Source organism: Anastrepha ludens, chromosome 6 (genome assembly GCF_028408465.1).
Source record: "Anastrepha ludens isolate Willacy chromosome 6, idAnaLude1.1, whole genome shotgun sequence".
Lineage (NCBI taxonomy): Eukaryota > Metazoa > Arthropoda > Insecta > Diptera > Tephritidae > Anastrepha > Anastrepha ludens.
In genome coordinates, this window is record NC_071502.1 from 35,228,061 (window position 1) to 35,254,261 (window position 26,201).

At 35.7% G+C, this 26,201-nt stretch overlaps 4 protein-coding genes and 1 long non-coding RNA gene across 10 annotated transcripts in view; 2 read left to right on the forward strand and 3 right to left on the reverse strand.

Moving 5' to 3' along the window:
- Positions 1 to 440: 440 nt before the first annotated feature.
- LOC128868360 (transcription factor BTF3 homolog 4) lies at positions 441 to 2,022 on the reverse strand. Its single transcript, XM_054110360.1, has 2 exons — positions 1,914 to 2,022; positions 441 to 1,841 (listed from the first exon to the last, which is right to left on the reverse strand). The coding sequence occupies exon 2, from the start codon at positions 1,839 to 1,841 to the stop codon at positions 1,293 to 1,295; it is 549 nt and encodes a 182-aa protein (XP_053966335.1). The 5' UTR covers positions 1,914 to 2,022; the 3' UTR covers positions 441 to 1,292.
- Positions 2,023 to 4,586: 2,564 nt separating this feature from the next.
- Positions 4,587 to 9,364, forward strand: LOC128868359 (peptidyl-prolyl cis-trans isomerase FKBP8). Of its 3 annotated transcripts, none has more exons than XM_054110358.1 (9): positions 4,587 to 4,701; positions 4,912 to 5,304; positions 5,365 to 5,508; positions 5,569 to 5,651; positions 5,706 to 5,847; positions 5,909 to 6,076; positions 6,132 to 6,221; positions 6,281 to 6,421; positions 9,004 to 9,364. In XM_054110358.1, exons 2-9 carry the CDS (start codon positions 4,918 to 4,920, stop codon positions 9,079 to 9,081), a joined length of 1,233 nt encoding a protein of 410 aa, XP_053966333.1. In that variant the 5' UTR covers positions 4,587 to 4,701; positions 4,912 to 4,917; the 3' UTR covers positions 9,082 to 9,364. The 3 variants fall into 3 exon arrangements, with proteins under 3 accessions (XP_053966333.1, XP_053966332.1, XP_053966334.1); XM_054110357.1 differs by lacking the exon at positions 4,587 to 4,701 and adding an exon at positions 4,716 to 4,860; XM_054110359.1 differs by lacking the exon at positions 4,587 to 4,701 and adding an exon at positions 4,716 to 4,842.
- LOC128868363 (uncharacterized) lies at positions 9,244 to 11,354 on the reverse strand. The gene is made up of 2 exons (XR_008455103.1): positions 10,413 to 11,354; positions 9,244 to 9,523 (listed from the first exon to the last, which is right to left on the reverse strand). It is a non-coding gene; the product is annotated as an uncharacterized LOC128868363 (long non-coding RNA).
- Positions 11,355 to 11,592: 238 nt separating this feature from the next.
- Positions 11,593 to 25,761, forward strand: LOC128866267 (uncharacterized). Its single transcript, XM_054106854.1, has 10 exons — positions 11,593 to 11,913; positions 11,979 to 12,160; positions 12,221 to 12,354; positions 12,422 to 12,624; positions 13,536 to 13,684; positions 15,357 to 15,468; positions 17,017 to 17,164; positions 20,597 to 20,768; positions 20,830 to 21,175; positions 24,148 to 25,761. Exons 1-10 carry the CDS (start codon positions 11,656 to 11,658, stop codon positions 24,808 to 24,810), a joined length of 2,367 nt encoding a protein of 788 aa, XP_053962829.1. The 5' UTR covers positions 11,593 to 11,655; the 3' UTR covers positions 24,811 to 25,761.
- Positions 24,801 to 26,201, reverse strand: part of LOC128866268 (solute carrier family 28 member 3) — a 31,857-nt gene continuing 30,456 nt past the window's right edge. For all 4 annotated transcript variants that reach the window (XM_054106857.1, XM_054106856.1, XM_054106855.1 and 1 more), the window contains exons 7-9: positions 25,271 to 25,598; positions 25,008 to 25,188; positions 24,801 to 24,938 (exon numbers count right to left, since the gene is read on the reverse strand). In XM_054106857.1, the coding sequence (XP_053962832.1) occupies positions 24,826 to 24,938; positions 25,008 to 25,188; positions 25,271 to 25,598 (622 nt within the window). In that variant the 3' untranslated portion in view covers positions 24,801 to 24,825. The remainder of the gene's footprint in view (positions 24,939 to 25,007; positions 25,189 to 25,270; positions 25,599 to 26,201) is intronic.

A 26,201-nucleotide genomic window follows, 5' to 3' on the forward strand; every position in this document is an offset into this window, starting at 1 on the left:
GGACGTACTTGATAAAAAAAAAACTTAAGGAAGCATAATGAAAAGCTAGCTTTCACTGCAGGGTAAATCCACATGTATACATTCCCATGGCAGCCGGTTCTACGTTACCGGAATGACGCGGGTTTTTCCCGACCAAGGGCTGCCGCCCCAGTAAACTAGCCCTGTCTAGTGAACAGTGTATCCACATGTATATTTAGTTCATCTTGCACACATTCAAACGAGTAATTCAGCCCAATCAACGATATCGGTGTGATATTTTTAATCGTCAGAATTCTATTTTTAGTTTCCTTATGCTTTTCTCTAACCCAAGTACCATAGACAAATGTTCTATAAGGGGTTGCTTCCGAGTAATGCGCAAAAATACTCTATTGGTGACTTTGACCTCAGTCAAATCTTAAGGCACACCAGCCACCAACTAAGCAAGAATAATGTCATCTAACTTGTAACTCATGTTTTGTATTAGTTTATTCATATTCCTTTAGGGGTTTCTAAAAATTAATACATTAACAGTAGTTTTGGTATAAGTTTGATCAAAAGTTTAATTCATTCCATGCCATTTTATTCGTAAAAGCAAAATTAATATAACAGTTTAGAGGGGAATTCCTTTTATCCTGAAAAATTATTTTGATTGAGATTTAGGTTACCTCCGACAAGGGGAAAAATTCAAATAATGTGGCGGAAATAAATAGGTGTAATATGCAAAATTAAGGGGAAATCAGTAGTAAGGCAAATTTCAAATGCATTGCCCAATCTAGTCATCTTTTAACATGCCAAACATGTTCAATATAAAAGTAATACATTTTATACAAGAACATTGAACATTGAACTTTATGCACATTATGTTTTACTCTTCTTTCGACGCCTACTCGTATTGGTAATGTTTCGACTGGAGTGTTTTAAGTATGATTCTTTTATGGAATTATTCTCGGTTCCTATTTTCTGAGTATTACTTTCGCCTCCTATGATGTATGTATTACCTTCTAGTGTGTGAAAACAAAAATTGTGTATTTTATGATAGAAACAAAGTTTCATTCAATATTTAATTGGTTCACAGTATAGTTCTTCTCTGGTTATGTTTTTGTGTAGTACGTTGTTTTGTTAATTGTAATCTTTTTCATAACTCAACTCCAAATACAGACGCACGTCTGATCGATATAACTAACGAATTTTCCTTCTTTTCGTCGTCATCCCTTACTTATATCCCAGGTTTTATATATTATGTTTAATTTGTAGATGTTGTTTGCGTATGTCGGCACCACTAATCCTAAATTTTCGATCTTAAAAACTCCTCCTTAGGCCACAGGAACCTCTTCAGTTTTCGGTGTTGACTCAGTTGTGCTAGTGATATCTACACCTTTTGCAGCGGCTGATGCACCCCCAATGGCCACTTCTTCAAAGTTCTGCACTAAATCTGGAACATCGTCATCAACTGCAGCTGAAGATACGCTCGATAAACCGGCAGCTGCGGCACCTTTATTAGCGAATTCCGTTGCGATCTTTTTCAATTGTGTGATGTCCTGAGGCCCCAACTGTGTTAAAATTCCTGGCAACATTTCTGAAATAGACTTGTTTTCCCCATGTCCAGTAATAGCGAATGTATTTGTTGGAAGAGATGCCTGTGCTTTAGGGTTATTGAAGTGAATGACGGTGCCATCATTTTTGATTATATTAACTTCTTCAATCCCTGGAATTGTGTTCACCGACAATTTTTTTAGCGACGACTGTAATTTCTTGTCATCGGTAGCAGGAGTCGAGTGCACAATCTTCTTCTTGCGACGTGGAGTACCCTTTCCACCAATACGCACATGCGCTTGCAACTTTTTCAATTTCTCGGGATTCATCTAATAAACCAATAAAACATGAAAGCTTTTAGTATTTTACTTGTAGAATATAATTTATTTTCACACAATCACCTCTTTTTGTTAAATTTTTCTGAACGTTGCGTAGGAAAACACGTGCGCCAATAGTACGTCCAATTGTCAAAAAGAAATCGCCATTATGCTAAAATAAATTCTAGCAGTTTTCGGTATAGTGAAGTATGTGTGAAGAAAAGTGCAAATGTGTGAGTTGGTCTTCAATCAGGGTTACCAAAATTCTTATTGCGAACACTGTTCTAAAATGCATTAGACCTCAAGCAATGTATGTATGTATAAATAGTTTGATATTTTCATTCTTATATGGAACGTAGGTCAAGCATACGAAATATGAAAATAATAAGAGACTGAATCATAGTAACACCAAAACTTATGTAACGCTAATTGAATTCGTTATCCGCTAACTTTTGTCATTTATTTTGTGTCTTTAAAATTGCCGATTTACCCAGTAAACTTATATGTGTTATCAAACAAGTTTGATAATGTTGACTCCGAATAGCAGAAGGTTTTTTATGACATGATTTTTCATAGGAGAAATACTTTCGAAGGTTTGTCTGATGTCTAAGAGCGGCGACCACTGTTAGAAAAAACTTTGTCTATCATTTGGTTTTTTATGCCCGGAAATTCGAACCTGTGCACCTCGAAATAATAGTCACGCACCAAAATATTGGCCGCTGCCAACTACTTACTTAAATATATTAATGAATTGAGCCATATACTGGCTTGTACCCTTAATTTTACATATAAAAATAAATACTAGATTTTAAAAAGTTCGTTCACTTTTCTCAAGTTAATATATTTTTTATTTTGTAATTACTTTGGCTCTTATTTTTTATTATTGTTATTTGGTCTGGCACCCTGAAAAAATAGGCAAAAAATTACGAGCTACCGAGTACCGAATAAAATTTTACATATTCGGTGTGAAAGCCCTTATTATAATTTCAGTCTACAGGAAGTTGGAAACACTGAGTGCAAGAAAATAATAACTCTTGAGAGTTGCCATGATTCGAAGATTTACAATAAAATATATATAAACAGAACATATATCACTAATTTTGAAGCGATAGTTGTTTAAACTATGTTATAAAAATAATCTCGTCAAAACACTGATTCATGTTTGTATGTTGTTTACAATCGCATCGTCTGTTTAGCGACATGCAAAATTCGTGTTACATGTGTACATATTTGAGTTGCTAAAAGGCAAAAATGTACACATAACAATACGTTTTCACCAAGTTTGCCGGAAATTGTATTTAAACAGCAAAAGGTTTGCTTACAAGAATGATAGAATACAAGTTACTATCTCATCATCTTCTGTATTCTCTGTATCGTGCGCTTGCTCCAAGAGTATATTTGCTGTGATTCAATTTGTAGGAAATCATTGAGGTTGTCGTCACGCAAAGTGTGACAAATATACCTGGTGAAATTTTCTAAACCATCGTACGGCATTTTTAAAGAAAGCAGGGAGAATGGTCCCACCACTGAAACTTGTGAAACACGCCAACCAAGGAAAATCCAATCGTTCGGTAATTCTTCTCTCCCCAGCAGCGAAAACACTTGAAGCCGTTCTACTCCCACTCTACATGAAAGATGTGGCCAGCTACACATCAACACAGTCTCACATCACAGTACCACTACAGCATGACCCGCAATAAACACCCAGGCTGAACCATAACCCCCCGCGGGAAGGCTGTTCTAGTAGCTTTGGACTTGTTGACGGCTTACGACGCTTTTAGATGATATTCAAAAAACGATCGCCTGAGAAGACTGAAGAGACAGACATTTGCTTGGCCCTGAGCCGTCTCCCAGGCGCCGACCCCGTCATACTCAACTCATGTTCCATATGAGAAGGTACCACGCAAGATACTAACTACCTATTTACATACTCACTTAACACTCCTCTGCCTCTGGACCTAGACTGTCGAAACAGCATGTTTTCTTGGTCTACCATTAGATGAATTGGAACACAACGATCGGTGACTACACCTCACTATTTTGAACTACATAGTTGAATTATTCGATTTTAACAACTAGTATCTGACGAGTTCTGTTGCTGTAGGACTGACCAATCCTGTGTATTCGGTGCATAAAAAATGAGTTGCTCGTCAATTTTTAAGTATTTGTGCATTTTCCATAGTAAAAGTAAATATTGTTTCCTCTTCATTCTCATCGTTACATATGAAATGTTTGAAATCAATACTTCACTATGGTAATGAAAAGTAAATATTTCATACATTCTCAGACTTTACTTCAAATATGAAAATAAATAAAATATCTAAATTCATGCAAAGTCATACTCCGAATTTACTATGTTATGAAATGGTGATGTGAACTCTTTTTGTAGCGAACTGTGAATACAGCAAATATAACCAATAATCTTTGCATTTCTCTACTAAGGTCCAATGGGCGCTTGCATTGCTTTGACAATTGCTTATGTCTGTATCCACCTTTTTATTAGTTCATATTTTTTATATATATTCATACACGTTTTTAAAATAATATATTAACAATGTACTGATTCATAATTTTTTTTTATTCCGTTTTTGTTTTCTCCCTGGAAATTTTAGCATTTGTTCTTTAATTTTTAAGCGTCTTGGTAATAAACATCTATCGTCTAAACATAAACGATTCATTTTGACAACAGATGCGTTAGTTCCGTAATGGGCAATCAGACTAAAAATATTGATATCGGTAGCTCGATATCAGTCTTGTATCCTTACTACAAATTGACATAACGCTGAGCAGCTGGGTTGCTGAATACTCTTTGCTGACGGAGGAAAAAATTGGACTTTCTATAAATTCTTTTGTTTAACAGTATTTTCTCGCGGTATGGAACATTTATTTGATATTTTGAAATAGTTTATTATTAATTTTGTATTACTCATACAATCTTGTGGGATCTTTCTCTGCGAAATCAGAGAATTGGCACTTTTTTCGAATATTCTACCTATCCTTTTTAGCATAATCGGTAGCGGGTTAATTTATGGTGAATTTGGCAATATTAATAGAAAAAAACTAAAAATTTCTCAAAATTTAGAGTACTATGGATACCGAAAAATCAAGCAATAGTTCGTTTGAGGACCTTACTAATCTAAATGAAGGTGAAACGAAGTCAACATATGCAGATACGGATAAAGACTCTGATAATAACGGAAAAGAAGAAAAAAGTAATGTCGCTGCCGGGTCTAAAATCGAAAGAGAATTGCAGGAAAATACCGAAACTAAAGAGGATGAAAGTGCTGTTTCCGACGAAGAATCCTGTGATGTATTAGGAAATGGTCAATTGGTTAAACGTATTATAAAACAGAGCCAAACTAATAGGCGTCCAATAAGAGGTGATTTGGTTACAATCACATTCACCGGAAAATTAGCGAATGGAACCGTGTGTGAACAAAGGGAAAATTTTCAATTACATGTTGGCGATTTTGAGGTCTCAAAATTTATTTTATTGTAATGTTTGACATATACTTAGGGGTATTTTTGTGTTTAGGTTGTGCAAGGACTGGACATGGCGATTCCGTTAATGAACGTTGGAGAGGTTGCAGAAATATCGATCGATGCTAGATTCGCTTATGGGAACCTAGGTTTTAAAAACGAAACAAATGAAAGTGCAAGCATACCACCCGACTCAAAAGTATGAAATGTTTAAAATGATAATTTCTAAAATGTCTTAATATTTTACTTATTTCCACAGCTAATATATGAAGTGCATTTATTAGATTCTAAAAGTGAAGACTTCTCTGACTTAAAATCTTTGGAAATACGCAGAAAATATGGGTTAGTACTATTTGTTTAAAATATTTTTTTCTTAGTCGAAAATTAAATTTTTAGAACAAGTAAAAAGGAACGCGCAAATTTCTGGTACAATCGTAATGAATTCAATACTGCAATTCAGTTGTATAGGCGCGCACTAGATTACTTGGATGATCGCGATGGCGACCCAGATGCCGCTTTGGACAAAGAAGATTTAGAAGTAAATAATATTGTGGGCAAAAATAAAACATGGTAACATTTACATAATTTTTGTTATGCAGCTTTCCAATAGCGATTTGCAAACTTTACTGGAGGATCGATTGATTGTGTACAATAACTTGGCAATGGCTCAAATAAAAATATCTGCTTTTGATGCCGCTTTGAAATCGGTAGAGAATGTTCTACGTTGTCAGCCAAATAACTCCAAAGCTTTGTATCGGAAAGGTCGAGTAAGTGTAATGTGGAGTGCTAGCGAACATCTATGATACTAAAATTGTCTTACAGATTCTTGAGGGGAAAGGAGATACAAAAGGTGCTATTAGTTTATTGCAAAAAGCCGCTACCCTGGAACCGGATAGCAAAGCTATTCAACAGGTTAGATATCAATTGAAGTTTCTAATGTAGCCGAACTAATTGAATTAAATGCTCTGTAGGACTTAGCAAAGTTAATAATTAAAGCACGAAGGGAAGAACACAATGAAAAGGAAATGTATCAAAAAATGCTCGGCCAGGCGAAAAAGCTTGAGCAGAAGTGCAAACAGCCACGAAAACAACAAAGCATGGAGAGTTCGAAGGTAAGTGTATAATAGTAAAAAATCATTTATACGCAAAAGCAAACATTCGACAAACCTATAAGCCTTTATTTCAGCTTTTTTTTTCGTAAGAAGAACATTTTGAGTTTTGCAAACAAAGGGTAGAAAAAACTTTATAATTTTTGTTAGATGTTGTTTTTGAAGGGTTACTTTAGGAGGGCAAAATTTTTAAAAGTTAAGAGTTAGTGAGTTTGTTTGGATATATTGAAATTGCAAAATATGTATTGTGTGACTTATGTCAAGAAGAAAATCTGACAATTGGCACACAGTATATCTTTTATTCGATGCTCACCGCGAGCATAAAACATCAAAATGCTTTTTAACTAGCGGTCGCTCCTCGGTCGCTAATGCGAAAAGCCTAGATGACCTAGCTGACCTATGTTCACTAATCTTCATCCGTCTAGGTACTGTTTAGTAATATAGCTTGATAAGCTCGAGCCATACGGACCCATCATCTCTCTTCTGATAACACTAGTTGCGTGACTCGTTATAATAAACACCCTTTTTTATTTGGTACAAGTAATGATACTGGAAACTATTGCAATTTGAAGCACTGTACACATGGAAAAATTAGAACGCGCTGGGCACCGCTTGACATACAGAAGACAATTGTCAGTATGAGTCAGAGTCAGTCAAGAGTCCAATGAAAAAAGTGGGGAATTCAAAGTGGAAAAGTCTGCATGACTCATCACTTTCTGAAATTGACGTTACAGCTTGGACACAGAGCCTTTTCTTGCTTCCAAATTGAAAAAATTAGCTATACTGATAAAGATTTTCGGTTGGCAGTGAGTAAAGGTGGCCGTAGAAAATGTTTTTCAAGAAAAATCTAAAGATCTTTTTGTGGAAAGGAGGTTTACATTGAAAAATAAAAAAATCCTTCATTAAGCATATATGTGTACTATATGCCTTGGAAATGCGAATACAGTAGCTTTACCGCTCGGTCTTGCTAAACGAATAGAGTTTTACTCTTAGTGACATCGTCTGTCATATATAGGGGTTTTCAATTGGCGGTGGTCGATTTTGGCGCCCTGTGGCAGCCAGTTTGTTTTGGTGACATCTGTCAAATCTTTTGTTTATTATTAAGTTGTTTATGCCAAATCATCATGGCAAGTTACACGATTGAACAGCACGTTCAAATGATAAAACTTTATTATCAAAATGAGTGTTCATTAACGCAAACGTTGCGCGCATTGCGCCCATTTTTCGGTAGACGTGGTGGCCCTTCCAATTTCTTATGGCCCATATTGAACCATATGGACCTAGACGACATGTGGTTCCAGCAGGACGGCGCTATGTGCCACACATCAAACGCCATTTTATTCCATTTCAACATCTACCCGCCCTTAATGAAAAACCCTTTACTTCCCCTAATCACTATTAATTCGTACCCCTAAAATATGCCTACAAAATAAATAAAGGAAGTGCCACGTCCTCGTTTTGTCCCCCGTCCGCAAACAAAGTGGTAAAATAGGCTTAGTGAAGATGTAGTACACGTAGGCTTTTCTCCGGAATATTAAAATTATTACGATTTAATAAAAAAGTACAATCTAAAGAGCCTCAAACAGCATTAAACATAAGGACAGAAAGAGTACAGTTCTCCTAGATTCTAAGGCCTTAAAGCTTATTGGGGGGAAAGCGAGAGTTATAAGAAGGCGTAGGTTCAGAAAAATGCAAAAATCGCAAAGCAAATTTGAGAAAGAGCTGAGCACGCTCGATGCGATTAATTACTGTGATATGGTCTCTACACGATCGTAGCATATTTCAAATTGGAACGTACGAAAGACGTTTATAGCGATTTAAACGTATACAGATCAAAGATCTGTGCACAGTTCCGCCAAACAAAGCCTAATGTTGAATGAGATTACATAACAGTAGGGCCAATACGACTATTAAATGAGAAACTCGTTGAGAAAATAATGTTAAGATCTTTTGTTTCATCAAAAATTTCAAAAAAGTGTTAGATATACTGTACCGAGTCAACAAAACATTATGAAAAGTGATTGTGATTTTAACATCGGAGATGCGAATTATCAATATCATATTGCAGTTTATGCATGCCATTCAGATCTTCTATTAAAGAAAAAAAATTTTAAATCATCATTAACCAAAACGTTAGCGTAAGAAAAACAACTAAACCTTTAATAAACAGAACAAATAGTAATATACATGTCCTAAAATACTTCCCTGAAAAACCCCGGTAAAAGCCAAGACAGGTCAAGAAGGTGAGCCATCGTTGGTCACAACGTATCGCCGTTAGAGAGATAAGATTTAACCCATTAAAAAAAACCGAATGAAATCCAAAGCAAGCTAATTTACTAATTAAGATGGAATGAGACACCGTATCAAAAGCGTTTGAAAAATCTGTCAACAGTCAACCTGAAATCAGCATTGACTAAAAACAGCCAAGTTAGAAACTGTTGAACAAACAGAAACATAAACAAATCGATGCTGATTTGGGAAGATCACTCAGTGTACCAAATTCTGCCCCCGACTTAAGCCATGTCGAATGTTTGCTTTTGAATTTGGACTTTTCAAATAAAAAACTATTCTATTTTTCTTTTCAGCTGAAACTCATAGGATATTTGATGGGCTCTATTTTAATTGGTGTTGCTGGCGTTGCTATATACAGATACAAATACTAAATAGTTATTGAGGAATGGGAAGAGCCAATCGTTTCCGGGAAACAGTTTACCACTTTTTTTTTATTTTTCATTATTAAAAATCAAAGAAACGATGAGCATTTAAAAAAAAAAACAAAAAAATAATCGGATCTAATTTCGGTTTCATTACTTTATTTTTTATTAAAATTTTTTTTAGTATTGTATAGTGTGGGATTTAAGTGTTTTCGTTTGCTATTTATGTTGGTAAATATATTTGGATATAAGGGACTTATGAAACCATAATAAACATCATTCCACAAGGTAATTTTTTGCTTTGTTTCTACCATGGAGTTACCATGGAGTGTAGGGCGGTGAAGAACACAGGAGAAAAGGTTTTTTAAGCATCTGTTACCAGCAACTTGGGGAAGCGCATAAACCTTACATCGAGCCCACGGATCCGAGGGCTCATGACTTTGTACTTTAACTGTAAGGAAAGAGAGAAATTGCATAAAAGTTTAGAATTAAGAACTTAACATTAATAACTGCGATCCAAAAAGCTAAACTAAACAGCAGCTCAGATCTTAGCTGCGCTGGTTTCAACAAATTAGTTATGCAATGATAATTATTGTAGATGCCAGATAGATGATGCGACGTTCATCACAAACGATGATGCGCTGGAAAGCTATTTCGATGGCTTCAATAAAATTTCTTTTATATGACAGCTGGGCATCTTAGTGTCTGATCTTATTCATTTTTAGATTATATTTAATTGGCGCTTACTTTCTTTTTGGGTGTTTGGCCGAGCGCTTCCTATTTGATGTTATTCCACAAATGGACCTACAGTTTTAAACCAATGCCGAACGGCAGATATTTTTTATGACGAGCTTTTTCATGGCATTTCTATATTATACTAAGGCAAAACCATATTTCGTGATTATACGACGCTTAACCGTAGCCGAATTTGTTAGTGAGTGATTACTATTCGGAATTCACAGAGAGAACGTCGGTTCGAATCTCGGTGAAACGCCAAAATTAGGAAAAACATTCTTCTAATAGCGGTTGCCCCTCGGCAGGCAATGGCAAACCTCCGAGTGTATTTCTGCCATAAAAAAGCTCCTCATAAAAATATCTGCCGTTCGGAGTCGGCTTGAAGCTGTAGGTCCCTCCATTTATGGAACAACATCAAGACGCACACCACAAATAGGAGGAGGACCTCGGCCAAACACCCAAAAAGGGGTGTACGCGCCAATTATATATATTATATATATACATATAACCTATAGAAAGTTTGGTTAAAACCTCTTATAAATTTAGTAGGTACTTCCATATGAAATGACCGTTTTCTTGAATTTTCTGACGATATGGGTGAGTACCATTTATTTCATGAGAATTTCGATGCCTGATATTGACTGTTACGATGTGGTACCAGATGAGATGATGGAGCAGAGGAAGAGGAAGGTCTGGCCTTCATTTGGTGTTTCCGACCGCCGCCGATTAGCACGAGAAAGAAACGATTGACGCATTTTGTTAAACTTCACTAAAATCGCTTAAGTAGTTATCGCGCCAATTAAGAAAACGAAGTTATTGGATGTTTTCGCGTAAAAATTCAGCAAATGCCGGAGAATTTCATAGTAATCTTTCCTAAAGGGCGAACTGTATAAAATTTTGGTGTGAACTTCAGTGACACCTAATTGCCCTGTTAAGAGTTCAAAAGTATAAAATAGGAAATATTGACAAGACGAAATTGTGAAGAATTTTGCGGTGCTAGAAGCCTTAACCCTTTGCACTCGTATGTCACACTGGAGGTGACAATACTAATTTACTCTACAACTCGTATGTCACACTGGAGGTGACAATACTAATGTATGCCTGTAACCAATAGCACTAAATAACTGTAAAATACATACGGTATTCGAGATCTTACACAGTTATAATTTGTCAAGTTTTGTTAATCGAGTGCAAGTCGTGCACGGAATCAACATCAGATGTAGAGAATCGACTTGATGGAAAACTCCACATTTTAGTACCTCATCCGGGAAAAAAACATAATGATTGTATGGTCTGTTCTAACAGAAAAGCTAAGGGCGAAAGGAAGACAAATGTTTATTTCTGCGAAACATGCGAAAGACATCCTTTTCTTCACGTTGGAAATTGTTTTAAAAAGTATCACACTGTAAAAGATTACAAAAAATAAAACATTTTATATTAATAATTAATGAAATAAATATAATACGTTGAATTCTACGACTGTAAATTACTTTAATTCATTTAGCTAAAAATAATAACAAGTTGACACGCAACAACTTTGAAAATAAATCGAGTGCAAAGGGTTAAATTTGCACATTGAAAATAATCGAAAACATAGAGTTGCATACCGACGGGTATCGTAATAATCCTATAATTATTACCAAATCCAGGATTGTGGTGGGAATCTTGTGCGGCTAGTCCTCTTTTTTAATTACGAGTTAAGGAATTAACTTTGAAAAGGCAGATAATCTGCCATATGTGAATATATCTATTATAGGCACTAGATTTTGAAACAAAATTATCGACTTTTTACCTTCATTCACATCTCTGCTAGTAGCGCGCGATTTGCAAATTATATTTTAAAAGATAATGATGGAAGGGTGCGAAAATACAAACATAAATTTCGCATATCTTTTAAACTCAGATCCTACATTTATTTCTGCTAATGTTTCGAAAGCTCACGCCTTCAGCATATGTGCTGACGCAGTGGAGCAGGGGCAGGTCACTCCCAGTGAAGTACTTGCATTGTGGATGAATAAATTAAGAATTGTTTACAATTTTGAAAATTTTTGCGAAGTTGATTGGAGGCGTTTAACGCTGTGCTGTCAGAATTACTTCGATAAATTCGTATGTATTGTGAAAAATATATTTAGCGCCATCGGTTATTTTTCAATGTAATTTCTATTGTTAAGGTGTACAGTGAAACAGATGTGGATGGGACATATTGCCAGCTGCGGTCCTGGTTGGAAGCATCAACTATGTTTCTTGAACAGTTGCACACAGATGCGAAGAAAATCCATTTAACTGGTATATGCTTATTTCTACAGTTTATTTTGGGCACTGTGCAAAAAAGTTGCACATTTTTCCGAATAAAGTTTGTACCTCTGTCGGTAGGTTTGTGTGATATTGTTTGACATAACTCGTATTTTTTCAGTGGCAGTAAAGTCGATTGGAAATCCCAATTAGGCTCCATAAACACGCTGCATAACTGTTCGCTTAAGTTGGTGTGGGATAGCTTGGAGTGTCGAGAGAAAATGAGTTCTATGGATTATTGTGCTATTGTCCCTTGTGAGCATATGAACCAATATTTCTCCGCACATTTGTATAAAGCATAATTATATGTTGTATGTTACAGTTATAAATATGGTATGCTTAAATATCACACAGGATTCGTTTATAGATATAAAAACCAAGATCGAAGCATGGAAGTATGTGACAAAATTCACTGTGGGATATGTTGATTATAAAAAAGTTTTGGGAGAGTCGCATTGGCCGCAATTGCCAATGAGTGTTTTAATACACGAAGTGGAAAGGAATATACTTGCAATTTATAAGAAGGTAAAATATACTAATGAAAAAGAAATGTTACTTGTTCTGAAAAAGCTAAACTTTTCCTTCAATCTGTTGTGTGCTTATTGTGGAGGTTAATGTCATTTACGAAAAACGCAGAACAATACAAAGATAATTCATAACTTTAGAATTTGCAACTTTGTGAGAGTACGTTTTTTTTATTCATTTGACTTTTTTCGTAAAACTTTTAAAGATCAATGCTGTACAAATGTTTTTAATTTTGCTTTATTTTTATTTCACTTATGCTTACGAAATAATATGAACACTAGCCGGGTCGATTTGTGGGGAGGCAAAAAAATCGCCCATTTATTCTATTGATCAAAATAAGAAACTTTGCCGAAGGAACCATACCTCTAAAACGAATTCTGATGCGCCCCAATTTGGGTCGAACTTTTTAGTTTGTTTTCTCATGTAAAGGCCAAAAATGGTGATATTTTGAAATGATTGTATGGGGAACCCCCCCAGGGGAGTTCCAGGGGGTGTGCCACTGGCATGGGTGGATCAGCCGTCCAAAGTTAGTGGGGGTCGGTCATACATTTGGACTCGATTGGAGCACTCTAAATGGGTCAAAGTGGGATTTTTCGTTCGACCCAAATTGGGGGACATCAGAATTCGTTTTAGAGGTATGGTTCCTTCGGCAAAGTTTCTTATTTTGATCCCTAGAATGCGATTTTCAGAGAGCAATGAGCGATTTTTAAATCGACCCGCCCTAATGAACACTGTACTTCATAATCAAAGATTTTCCACAATAACATGCAAAAAACAAAACCAAAACGCACACCACGAAATTGGAGGAGAAGCTAGGCTAAACATCCTCTATATAATATACATATATAAGAGTTTATAACTGTATACATATGCGCGTCATTGTGAGAATTATATTTTTCTTTGATTCGCAGGAACTAAAAGAGGATGTCCAAAATGTAGAGCAATATTTGCGAGTTACTGGTTTTTATTTAAGAATATTACATAAAATGACAACAGTTTTTCAGCACTCAGACTTCCCAGTCGCCAAAGACTTTTTTGATATTTTGCTCTTAGCGATGACGTAAGTATTACAATACTAGAACCGTACAATTACCATAAATTAAGTTTACAAACTTCGAAAATCAACGTAAGAACGTTTTAGAAAAACATTTGGAATACTTACGGTATATACGTTGTTTGACAGCTATCATGTGGGAACGTAATTATACAGATGTGATAAAAACTCGAACCCAATTGACAACACTTTGCTTGTATTTCAATAAACCTTTGGCTCTTACTTCCGGTAAAATTTCGCTTAGCGCATAGCAAAATACCTCTTTATTAAGCAGTGCTCGGACCACAGGTACATTAAGTTTCAGTGTGGCGAGGAGGCACAAATGCCATTGCCCTCTAGAAACCCAAGAAAAACAGACTGGCAGAAGTTTAGGGAGGCGTTGCGGGACCTTGACGTTACGTTACCAAGACTTCGAAAAGAACAGGCCATTGAGGCGGCTGTTGAGAAAGTCAACGCTGCCCTAACCGAATGTTTTGAGTTAGCCTTTGTCAGTCATTTTACAAACACAACAAACACTTTACTCACCTTTTGTCTCTAAGACCCAGTATGTTGCTGTGGTCTCTTAATATTTGGTGTTGTACTCTTTCGTTAATGCCTTCGTTATTATAATTTTCCTATATCATTACATTACCACTGTCATGCCTTATATACGCTTTAAGGCTTTCTTTATTAAGTTCCGAATTCTTCTTTTGCCAAACGTAAGACATGCCGCCGGAGCCAAAAATTTGAATTTTGACTCGTCGGAAAATATAATCATGTTTAAAAAAACCAAGGCTTTGCAAACGTGTCCTCGGCGAATTTTAATCTTTGGTTGTTTTCGCTAATAAACGTCGTCTGACGAGAAACTCGGTCCATTGACAGTCGTGTGCACGAGGCAGGCAACGGATACTTTCAGCATTGCATATTTTTCCTCATTCCTGCTGAACGTCTACATCCAATTTTGGATCCATCTACACTTTTCGAAAAATATATCGTTGGTCAGAGGCACTAAACATTTTTTTTTGGGGCACTTCTGCCCTTATTTTCCACTCGAAAATTTGCAAATGAAAATTTTCAGTATTTATTTTAGTTTGTGTGTTTATTCTGTGTTTTTTTGTATGTATGTTTTAATTAAAAATATATATTTCAATACAAAGCATGTACGAGTTACTTAAAAGCGTTCGGCTCTGCAGGGAACCAACAAAATAAATTCTGTAAAATATCCAAACTTAATTTCCAACTAAGTCGTAAGATGTGCTTAAGAATTGTATAAGGCACCAAGTATGTACATTTATTTCGATATTCGTTCTTAAATTAAAGTATAAAAGTTATAAAAATATTAAATTACCAAAAAAAAAAAAACAATCAGTGAAGAATTTAAAAGCTATCGCTTTCATGACCTCTCACGATGTTCCTCAGTTTCAGGCAAAGGAAAGAGTTAACAGATAGGTTTAAGTAAATACGGTAATTTTTCACACTCATTTCTCCGTAAACACTCCGGAGACCGCCAATTTTCATTTCAAATCAAAAGATTTTTAACTTTATGCCAGTGAACTGATTAATGGGACAAATGACTTTGGCACTGCTACTTACAAACCTTATATTTATTAAAATGAATCTACAGTTTTCTCTATTTATGCTAAGATTTTTTTTGTTTAATTTTCAATACAAGTATTGTATTTTTGATTTGATCTTTTAGAGCTCCAAGTTTTCTGCGAAAGAGCAATGTTTTCGTCTTTGTCAAGAAACATGTCCTATCTGGTCTAACAAATGTACTGCATCTGGTATTTAAAAATAGTGAACTGCAACAGGTATGTGATTCTGGTAGTTGTCTAAGTCTTTATGTAGATCTAACCAAGATGAAATAGGTATGAATACTTCTTGAGTGAAAAATTTGCTACTGTAGGAAGCAGGCTTTGCACTATTGGGTATGGGAATAAGTTTCAGTCCTCGTATAAGAGGTGTCGCTACTGGAACTATTTTTGTGTTCGCTCTAGTAACATACTGGTGATTTGGAGGTGCCTATGTGAGGTATCGATCGCAGTAGATAACATTCGTTTGAAGCTTAAAGATCCTTTTTTTTTTATCTGTATACGTTCGTCCCGAAAAAACAGTCATGTTTCATTATTACCTTTTAAAGAAAAGTGCAGCTAAAACGTGTCGTATATTAATCAATATTTACGGTTATCACGCTCCATCAAATACAACTTGTAAAGAGTGGTTTCGTCGCTTCCAAAGTGGCAATTTCGACGTGAGTGATAAAGATCGCGAAGGGGCACCGAAAAAATTCGAAGATACTTAACTACAACAATTATTGGATGAAGACGCATGTCGAACCCTTAAGTTGAATGTTGGCAGATCAACCGTCGGTAAACGTTTGCACGTGAAAGGAATGGCCCAGAAAGCAGGTAACTGGGTTCACATCAATTGAAGGAGAGGCATATCTAGAGACGTTTGGTGACGTGTGAGATGCTGCTTGAACGGCAGAAAAGAAAAGATTTTCTGCATCGCTTCGTCACTGGCGATGAAAAATTGATCTATTATGATAACCCTAAGCGTCGAAAATGTTGGAGCCTGCTAGGTGAACCAGGTCCACGACAGTCGGTTCTATGTAACTGGAATGACCCGGATTTATATCTGGCCATGGACTGTCACTTCAGCAGCATTCCCAGTATATATATATATGGGAAATGTTTATGCTGCTACAACAACAGAAACAGCGAAAAAATATTCATGCTTCAAAGGTTATGTTGTGCATCTGGTGGGATCAGAAGGGTGTCATCTATTATGAACTCCTTAAACTATCCGAAACCATCACTGGCGTATTCCCCGGACATTGCACCTTCGGATCACCATCTGTTCCGATCAGCAGTCAGCCATTATTGGAAAGCGGCTCACTTTTTACGAGAGTATCGCAAACTGGCTCAATGAATGGATCAAGTCAAAAGAACTCGAATTTTTCGTTAGAGGAATCCGTATGCTGCCTGAAAGATGGAGTAAAGTTGTAGCTTCCAATGGCACATATTTCACATAATATCCTGTATTATTTAATTGTTTGAGTAATACGTAACTTTGGCAAAGAAAGGACGCAAAATTATTTCCATACCCAATAAGCAGAAATGAATTTTCATACAAGTTTAGACAGGTAGTTTAGTCTGTGGTAAACTTATACGATTTATGAGGCTTGCATGGATTTTACGCTTTTAGATGAATACCCTTAATACTTTACATAGCTCGTTGGACGTATTCACACCTATGTCGTTGATCTCAAAAAGGCAATGCATCTCAGTGTTTCATGTAAATAGGGGTAATATGATAAATGATTTATGATAAATTTATATTTTCTACAAATTAAACAGTTGGTATCAAACCACGTTGGAGAAAGTAAAGACGTTTGTTTCGATTTGGTTATGGCTTATCTTCGTGCCTGTATCTCAAATGATAATCTGGAGATCTCTGCCAGTCATGTTGAATTATTTATAAAAATATTCAAAAGATTGCTTAAAGGTAAGTTCTGAATTTTAAATTGCTGATTCTATACATAGACTAAATCCAAAAATATGTTATTTATCCAATTCTTTAGTTTAAGAAATAAATACTGGCCCGACCAAGCCCAGGTATATTTTGAACAAGAAATAATGGCTAAATTGGTTCCGTACTGAATATTTTTTTAGTAAAATTTAATTTGGGTTGACTGGCGATTTTTGGAATTAAACAAACTCATAGACATTAAGAGTTATAGCTTGTAACCAAGTACCGAATTTTCCCAAAAGTGGGCGTGTCATTATCCATTTTTACATGCGCCGTATTTCATTTCAGTTTTAGCAAATGCATGGCGGCGCAAAATTAATTAGCTGTCAAAAGATTTATAATTTTTGCAAATTGCGTCGTTCGTCAATTATATTTGACACAGCTGCAGGTATACAAATATACAAGCAGTAGAGCGAGTAAAGATTAAAATAAAAATCAGTCAAAATAATTTTTTTATTAATTTTATTAATTAAATTAAACCGAAAAATACTGTGTGTTTTTTATAAAAATTCTCGCGCATGTATATCACGAAAATTTACCGTTATACTGTTTTTTTCTCGGAACGCATTACTTTGAAGAACATGTGATAAATACAATTTGTCCGTTTTACAGTTAGTAGTCGACGCGATGACGCTCAAAAAATCACTTTAATTTTCTTCTTTTGTAACCACAATATGACGTCACTATTGAATAAATGTTGATCAACATTGATTTTATTTCTTTGTTTGAAATAATTTTCATATTTCGTTATCTTTTTGGCAATTAAGAAAAAACTTGTGTATATACTCACGTAAATTTACCACTGTTCACTTTGCACTAACAAAATAAAATTTCTTTCTTTTCCGGCTTATCGTGGCAAATAATATTTTGAAACAATTTTGTGTGAAAAATTTTAAATATTTCAGTAAATCTTCGTTTCCTATCAAATAGATGCAAAATATTCTAAATATTTACTCAAATGGTTGTTTTTATCAGAAAACAATTTTAAAAACGTGGTTTTCTCTGGAGAAAAAATACTCACTTGTTGTTTGCTTGAAAATCAGATCAGAAAGAAAGTTTGAGCGCGTCGTTGTTCCGTTCTGCATTTGCACAGATGCGCTCCCCTTTACACATAAACAACAACATCAATCGTATGATACATACACTTCGTCGTGTACGAAAAAGCGGAGAAGGAGAAGAGAACTGTTCTATTCCCCCCGCTTTAACCCAGCTACATATGTGTTCAGGTGCAAATGACTTTTTTGCGTGAAGTCTGATATCAAATATAAGTTCTATTTACTCTTCTTAAATTTATATAAACTTTTCCAGGCGAAGTAAAAAAACTGACATATATAATATTTGCTTTAACCGTATATTTGTGAGTACACAGGTAATACGTAAATATATGAATGATATAGGTAATATCTCATATTAGCATAACCTTTCTGCAAAAAATTAAAGAAAGGATCACCAATCACGCCGGCAATGATACAATGAATTTTTCACTATAACTGACTTCAGATTAACGTTTATATAATAGGCGTATATGTAACATTTTAAAATTTTTTTAGAATTTTTTTTTTTAGTTTTTAATAATAAGTGGCCTTCCTCTTTCTCTTTCTCTTTCTCTTCCTCTTCCTGTAGCTATTCCTTTTCCTCTTCCATCTCCAGCTCCATCTCCTTTCTTTGTCCCGGAAACGGGCAGTAAAAATTACTTCACTTAAAAGCTTTCATCAACAGCTTCCATCTGATACCCATATTGTACAAACACATCCAAGGATACCTTGGTCCACCTTTTCGGCTTTATCTCGAGACCCTGGTCACTCAGAGATCTAAAAAATACTGTATTAAAGCACTCATCAGTAGCTTTGATTTGATACCCACAATGTTAAAACATATCCTAGGGTTACCCGGGTCCTCGTTTTGGCCTTCGGCAGCGCCACCTGGTGGCGAGTGGAATCAATAAGCATATTATACTAACCTTCACCGTGGAAAAATATATACATATACCAAATTTCATAATAATCGGCCCAGACACACACGACCAAAATATATTCAATTCTAATGAATGCTATGTGCGGTACAAAAAATACGTGCGGCAAATAGCAAAAACACACTCACTTAACCGACGCACCGCACACATACGCGTTATCGGATTTCAACCAAACTTTACAGAAACCTTTGCCAAAACAACACCAACAATGTGTGAAACTTTAATTGTTTTCCTTTCACGCGTTGCTGAGATTACCCCGGACAAATGCACACTTTTTTTCGGCTTAATTTTTATATATATAGATTTTGCGCCACCTTGTATACGTAAGTAACTTTGCTTCTTTTATAACAGAGATACCACTTCTTTTTCTTGATTGAAAATTACCATTATAGTAGAGTTGGGCGTCTGAAGAGCACTATTTGTACCCAGTTTCATTGAACTACAGTACTGTGCAAATAAAAGTTACCACTGCGTACATATTCCAAACTGGAAATTAATACTTTTGAAAATCGGACATTTTGATTTTAACTCGACAAATTTTCATAAAAATTTGTAATCTGATTTTAAAAAAAAAAAAAAAAAAAAAATTGGTGTACGCAGTTTTATAGCCCATTCAATTTTAGTATAACGAATTCCAAGTGACTTTTTGATATTTTTTTCCCCTGACGATGTTTCGCATTTTGTCCGTATAAAATATCAAAAGAAATGCTGTGCATTCGTTGCTATTGTTGTTGTTGTAGCATAAACATTCCTCATACTTAAATACTGGAAGGGACAGCCCTGACCGGATATAAGTCCGGGTCGTTTCAGTAACGTAGAACCGACTGTCTTCGAAACGGTTGTGCATTCGTCAGTGCATATCGGTTGATAATAGAGAAAATGGGGCGGAAAGAAGAAAACTTAAAAGGATTACATCCGAGTGCAGACCGAAATAATGTAGTGATTTTTATTGAACGATTAAATGATAACAAAATGAAACCTTTTTATCACACGAGAAAATCCATATGTGCGCCATATAAAACTGCTCAACGGTAGTAAACGATTTTTGTATATAATTCTATAAAAGTATTTAATATGCTTATCATATGAAAAAGTAATATGAAGGGAATTTACAATTGTTTTTTTTAACGTTTGCTAATTTTATACTTCCATCCCTCAATGTTGGTTTATATTGGGTTTATTCCAAAAAAATTATAACACCACATCATTTACCATTTCTTGGTACCAAAGATAAAAATTTAAAAGGAAACTCTTTATATGAGATTTTTCGGTTTTACGTTAGGTGTTCTCTGAAACATCAAATGATAAAAAAAGTTTTCCTTATAGTTTTTCAAACTTAAGTAGCAAACCTCGTAAATAAGTTTTAGGAGTTTTATTAAATGAAGTACTAAATACAACCACATTGATGAAAAAGTCAACATTATTTTATCTTAAAGGTGGAGACATTTTTGTAGATGCAGACCATTTCGATGAAATGATAGACATTTATACCGTCTTAACACTCTTGGATTCTAAACGAGCTTTGCATCGTAGTATGCAGCAATACGTCCTGAAGGGGAACTCTGCATTATCATTCGCATGTACGGAGGTGCTGATATTAGCTTCATGGTGACTTTTAAATTATAGTTGTTCTGTTACATTTACAAAGTTTTCTTATTTGTTGTTACAGTTGTTTAGACGAACCAACTGAGCAGGTCACTGATAAACTAGTATTCTGGGTCCAAACGAAAAATCGATTCGCTCGATTTTCCTCGAATTTCAGACGTCTAAACATTGAGCGGTTGATAGCTCATTATTTCAGGTTATGCGCAGGGAAAATTCCTCAAAGTAAAAATCAGATTCAACTCGCTGGTCGTGCCTTCTCGTTAAATAATTGCAGTGTACTTCGTTATATAACTGACGACAGTAATAAGCCGGCGTTGGAGTCGTCAAAGTTGAAGGTTAACAGCAAATTATGTAGGCTGATGGAAGAATACGAACACAATGGAATGCATATTGAGGATTATTACGAAATTGTAAGTATTTTTCTGTTTACGAAGTGCAAATATTATTTACACCCATACTATGTAAGTGAATTCAAAATTTAGTAAATTTAGTAATTTAGTAAATATGAACGATAAGTATCGAAAGATATTCAATTTATTTCTATACTTGCCCTATCCACCATTAATTCGTACTCATGCGTTTTCTTGCCATTTTCTCATAAAAAACATACCATATAACGCAAAGTTTTGAGCTTTGTACAAAATTTCATGAAAACGTTCAGCTTTTTAACCAAAGTTTTTAGAGTATTTATGGTATTTTATAGTCCATTGAATTTTAAATTAATAAAGTGCAGGAATCCAGTGACTAGAGAATACCGTTGGTTTTTGAACTTTTTCCCTGAGGGGTCACGTCTAAGCTTCCATATAAAGTACTTGCTTAGAATTTTCTTTATATGAAAAAAAAAAGCCGAAAATCAACGGCAGCCACTTAAAACTTGCTCTTTGTTGTACTATGATATAAAATTCAAATAACTGCATACCCAAAAACATCCCAACACTTCTTGTTAAAAAATTTGAAAAATTTTGTACTATTTTGAAAACTTTATATAAAAAAAAAAAAATTGTGATGTGTAGGGACAAAAAAAAATTTGTTTGAGCATGAATTTATTCAAGGTAAATTTTATTCGGAAGCAGTATCTTCATATGCCGGACATTTGTTGAGTACATCTGGGTTAATTCTGGATAAGTAGGAGTTTAATCTGCTACAATATCTTGAACGTAACTGTGCGTGGGTTGTTGTTGTTGTAGCACTTAATCAAGCCCTGCTAGTCCGATGTAGTCACCGATCGTCAACGCGTAACTCATCTAACGGCACGCCCATGAAACGTGCTTTTAAGTTAAATAGGAGATGTGCGTTAGGTGAGTGGGTTTAAGAGGGCATGTGAATAATCAAGTATATAGTGGTCGATTCTGGATAGGTAGGTAGGTGTTTAACCTGCTACAATTTAGCCAAAGTAACGCGGGTCTTACGGTCGAAAAGAAAATTGCACAGTATGGTGGACTATAAGCGCTAGGCCACACCACCACTGTTATGCTCGCGATCCTTACGGTGCGCGTTGTAGTCTTCTCTGGTAATCATGGAGGAACTACCGAGATGCAAACCCTATTTATTTTGGAAGGAAAGGTTCGTCGTGCCTACATTATTGACTGGTGTTTTACGAAGACTCGAACCTACGTACTCCAATGACTCCATATGGAGCTAACACAAGAACGTGAAGAAACTACTCGGTGTTTACCCAGAGAAAGATTCGCAAAATGAAAAGGTTGGCAACAAGCAAAGTCTCACACAAACGCCAAATCATTTTATTTTATTTATTTATTAGAAATATCAGGTCAGTCCATAAGTTCGTGCGTATTTTACCCATAATTTCACTTTTGTACGATTTATGCATACACAAATTTATTCGTGGAATATAACGGAACTATTTATATTTTCTTAGATAAATTGTGCATTCAAAAAGTGATTTTAATCGCGGATAGAAACGCGTGTTGTTAAAAAATTAAATGGAATCTTCGAACGCGTATAAGAGGCATATTTTGTATTTTTTTATAAAAGTGGTAAAAATGCAACAACTGCTGCTGCAGAAATAAACACTGTTCACGGAAATAAACACTGGTTACTGCGACGTGGAGGATGCCGCGCATGCTGGTCGTCCTGAAGTCTTTAACTCCGACGCCTTGCTCGAACTCGTGGAAGCTGAGCCAAATTTGACAGTCGATATGATAGCTCAGAGGTTAAATTTATCGCATGGGGAACAGTTCACAGGCTCCTGGTTCAGTTGGAAAGGTGACTCCTGGTTCAGTTGAGAAAGGTTTCAAACCTGGGAAAATGGGTTCTGCATAGACTTTCCGTCGCCAACCTTCAGCAGAGAGTGAATGTGTGTTCTCAGCTGCTGCAACGGCTTGAAAATGAAAGTTTTTTGAACCGTATCGTTACTGGTGATGAAAAATGGGTCCTTTACAATAATCCTGTTCGCAAACGCCAATGGTTAGATAAAGATGAAACACCAGAACCGACCGCTAGAGATGGCCTTCACCCCAAGAAGATTCTCCTGTATATTTGGTGGGATATGACCGGTATTGTTTATTATGAACTTCTGGAACCAAGCCAGACGACAACTGCTGATATGTTTCCACGACAGTCGGTTCTACGTTACCGAAACGACCCGGGTTTATATCCGCCAAGGACTGTCACTCCAGCAGCATTCCCCGTATGGAAGTATGGGGAATGTTTATGCTACTACAACAACTGCTGATTATTATTCTCATCAAATGAATGAGGCACTTAAAAAAAATCGACCGTCTTTAGTAAGTAGACGCAAAGTTTTGTTTCATCACGATAACGCAAGACCTCATCAGGCAAGCTGAACGAGCTCGGATGGGAGCTAATTCCGCATCCACCATACTCTCCGGATATTGCACCTTCTGATTATCACCTTTTCCGTGGACTTCAATCCCATATGAGTAACAACAACTACTCCTCAAAAGAAGCTATAAAAAGGGATATCGAAGCGTATTTTGGCTCCAAGGACAAACATTTTTTTTGAGCAGGGAATTAAAAATTTGCCTAAACGTTGGGAGGACATTATGAATAATGAAGGAAAATATATTATTGATTAATAAATACTTTAAACATCTTTTTTATTAGCTTTAAAACCACCTTTAAAAAACGCACGAACTTATGGACCGACCTGATATAATTATGAATAATTATGTTACATTACGAAAGGCACTAGCAGCTAAGACTGCCGGCCTAAAATGGTAAATATGTAATTGAATTTCTCGTTCTGAAAGTACTGAAAACAAGCTTGAAAAAAAGTGTATAAATTAATTTTTTATTGTTTTTCCATTAAAACAAATAAATATGCTCATATAAATATTTCGTCAGTTTACATACTTACACATTTCAAATACTGCTTATAAATATCCACATTTCTCCTTAGGCTGCTAATATGTATGAGCTGATGATCTGTAAAGCAGAAATCTCCAAAGATTTGCAACAAAAAATTGCGGACCTGCTAGTGAAAAGTTTGAAAACTTGGATGAAAAATTCTCAACATTCCTTTGACAGGTTATTGAGTGTTGGATTAAGATTAATGGCTACGTGCAATATCACAGACGAAATGCAGCTAAAAGTTCTTGGACTTTTGAAAGACGCTGTTGCAAGTGGAATAAAGTTCCCCATGGTAGCATTTTGGCGCTTCTTGGAAGTTTGTTGCAACCAACAAAAGCCATCGAAGGTGTGCAATGTTGCACAATCAATTCTCACTAATATAGAAGTGCCTGAGATCATTCAAGTTAGTATTTTCGAAAAATCATCACAATTTACGAGTAGCGTTGCAGTTGATTCGGAATGCTATACAAATATAGAAAATAACAGTAGATGTACGATATGTACGAAATCGTATTTTGTGCAACGCAAGCGACCACGCAGAGAATTTGACTCTGAGGAGTGCGATTTTGAAGAAATCATACATAACGTCAGCCAAATGGTGAAAAAAATTCACGACTTTTCAAAGCATCTTAAAATAAGCCACGTCAAACAACTAAATAATGTTTGCATCGATATCAAAAAAATTACTGACAATCACAAGAATGAAACATAACCAGACGTACGTATTTTATTGAGGTCTAAAAGAGGTTTTAAAAATGTCTATTGTAATGTTTTTGAGCTGAGTTGCGTTAAGGTGTTTGGCATATATTAGACTTTCCGCGTCTTCCTGGAGTAACAGCCCTAAAAACAAAGTTTGATTTGAAATATATAAACAATATAGGTTCGGAATTATTTTCGAAAGATATGTACCTGCAAAACTGGCAGATACGAAACACACTATGCTACCAACAATAAATGCACGCATTGCAACCGATGTTATAATGTATCGTCTATTCGGCGCCATCGCGCTCAGTGTGCCAATGAGTATGCCCAGTGAGCTTGGATTTGCAAAGCCACAGATGGCAAATGTTGATATGCTAATGCTGCGAGCCTACGCAAATGAAAATGCGAATAAATGCATTTAATTATTAAGTTATATGTAAATAATAGGCATTTGGACGATTAATACTCACCTCGAGGTCACCGTTTTTTATGTATTCTCCCAAACGCTCATATGCTACAAATTCGTTGATTATTGTCTTAGTGGCCACAATTTTTGCCACAATATCACAGTCCTTGGAGGGCACACCCATGGCCCAAGCCAGCGGGATAAATAGTTTGGAAAATAGCCATTCGAAATCAACGTCTTCCAATCCAACCAAAAAGCTGAACCAGTTTACCACGGCATTAAGAAATGCTACAAAGGCGACAAAGGCGACAATGTTGGCGGCAATACCCAAAACGATGGGTATTGCGGAACTAGCTCCATTTGATGCCGCATCCAGTATAGATGAGTCTTCTCTTTACGTACACATATACATGCATGTAATGGAAAGATACAAACATAATTTACCGTATTATAGTTTTATAAGCATTTTCTTTATTTATATAGAAATAAAATAATATCCAATATAATTGCAAAAAAATCTGAGCAAATATACAAAAATTACACTAACATTTCATAATTTTGATGTATCAAAAATGAACAGTAGTTCCTGATAAAATTATTGCTTCCAATTATTACTTCATCAATGGACTAACTTGGAATGTGTTAAACCATACAGATCCAAAATAGATGAACTCTAGATAAGCTTGAACTGGGCGGGCAAGTATATACTGGATACCAGCAGACAAAGGAATAGAAGGAAATGATAGAACCGATGAGCTTTTTGTTGTTGTTTTAACAGTAATAGAAGCCCCGTCACTATACAGGGTTTGATTGAAAAGTAATGAGCCTTCCCGCGCGGCGCGTCTGCCAAGCGATCAACCGAATCGGCCGGGGGGGGAAAATAATCGTTGGACCTTCCCCTTCAACATCGCTCCGCGCGCGAAAGCTGTTTTAAAAGTGTGTTAGGATTTTGCAGTGGCGAAAATGCAGCTGATCATCTTTTTCGACTCTCGAGG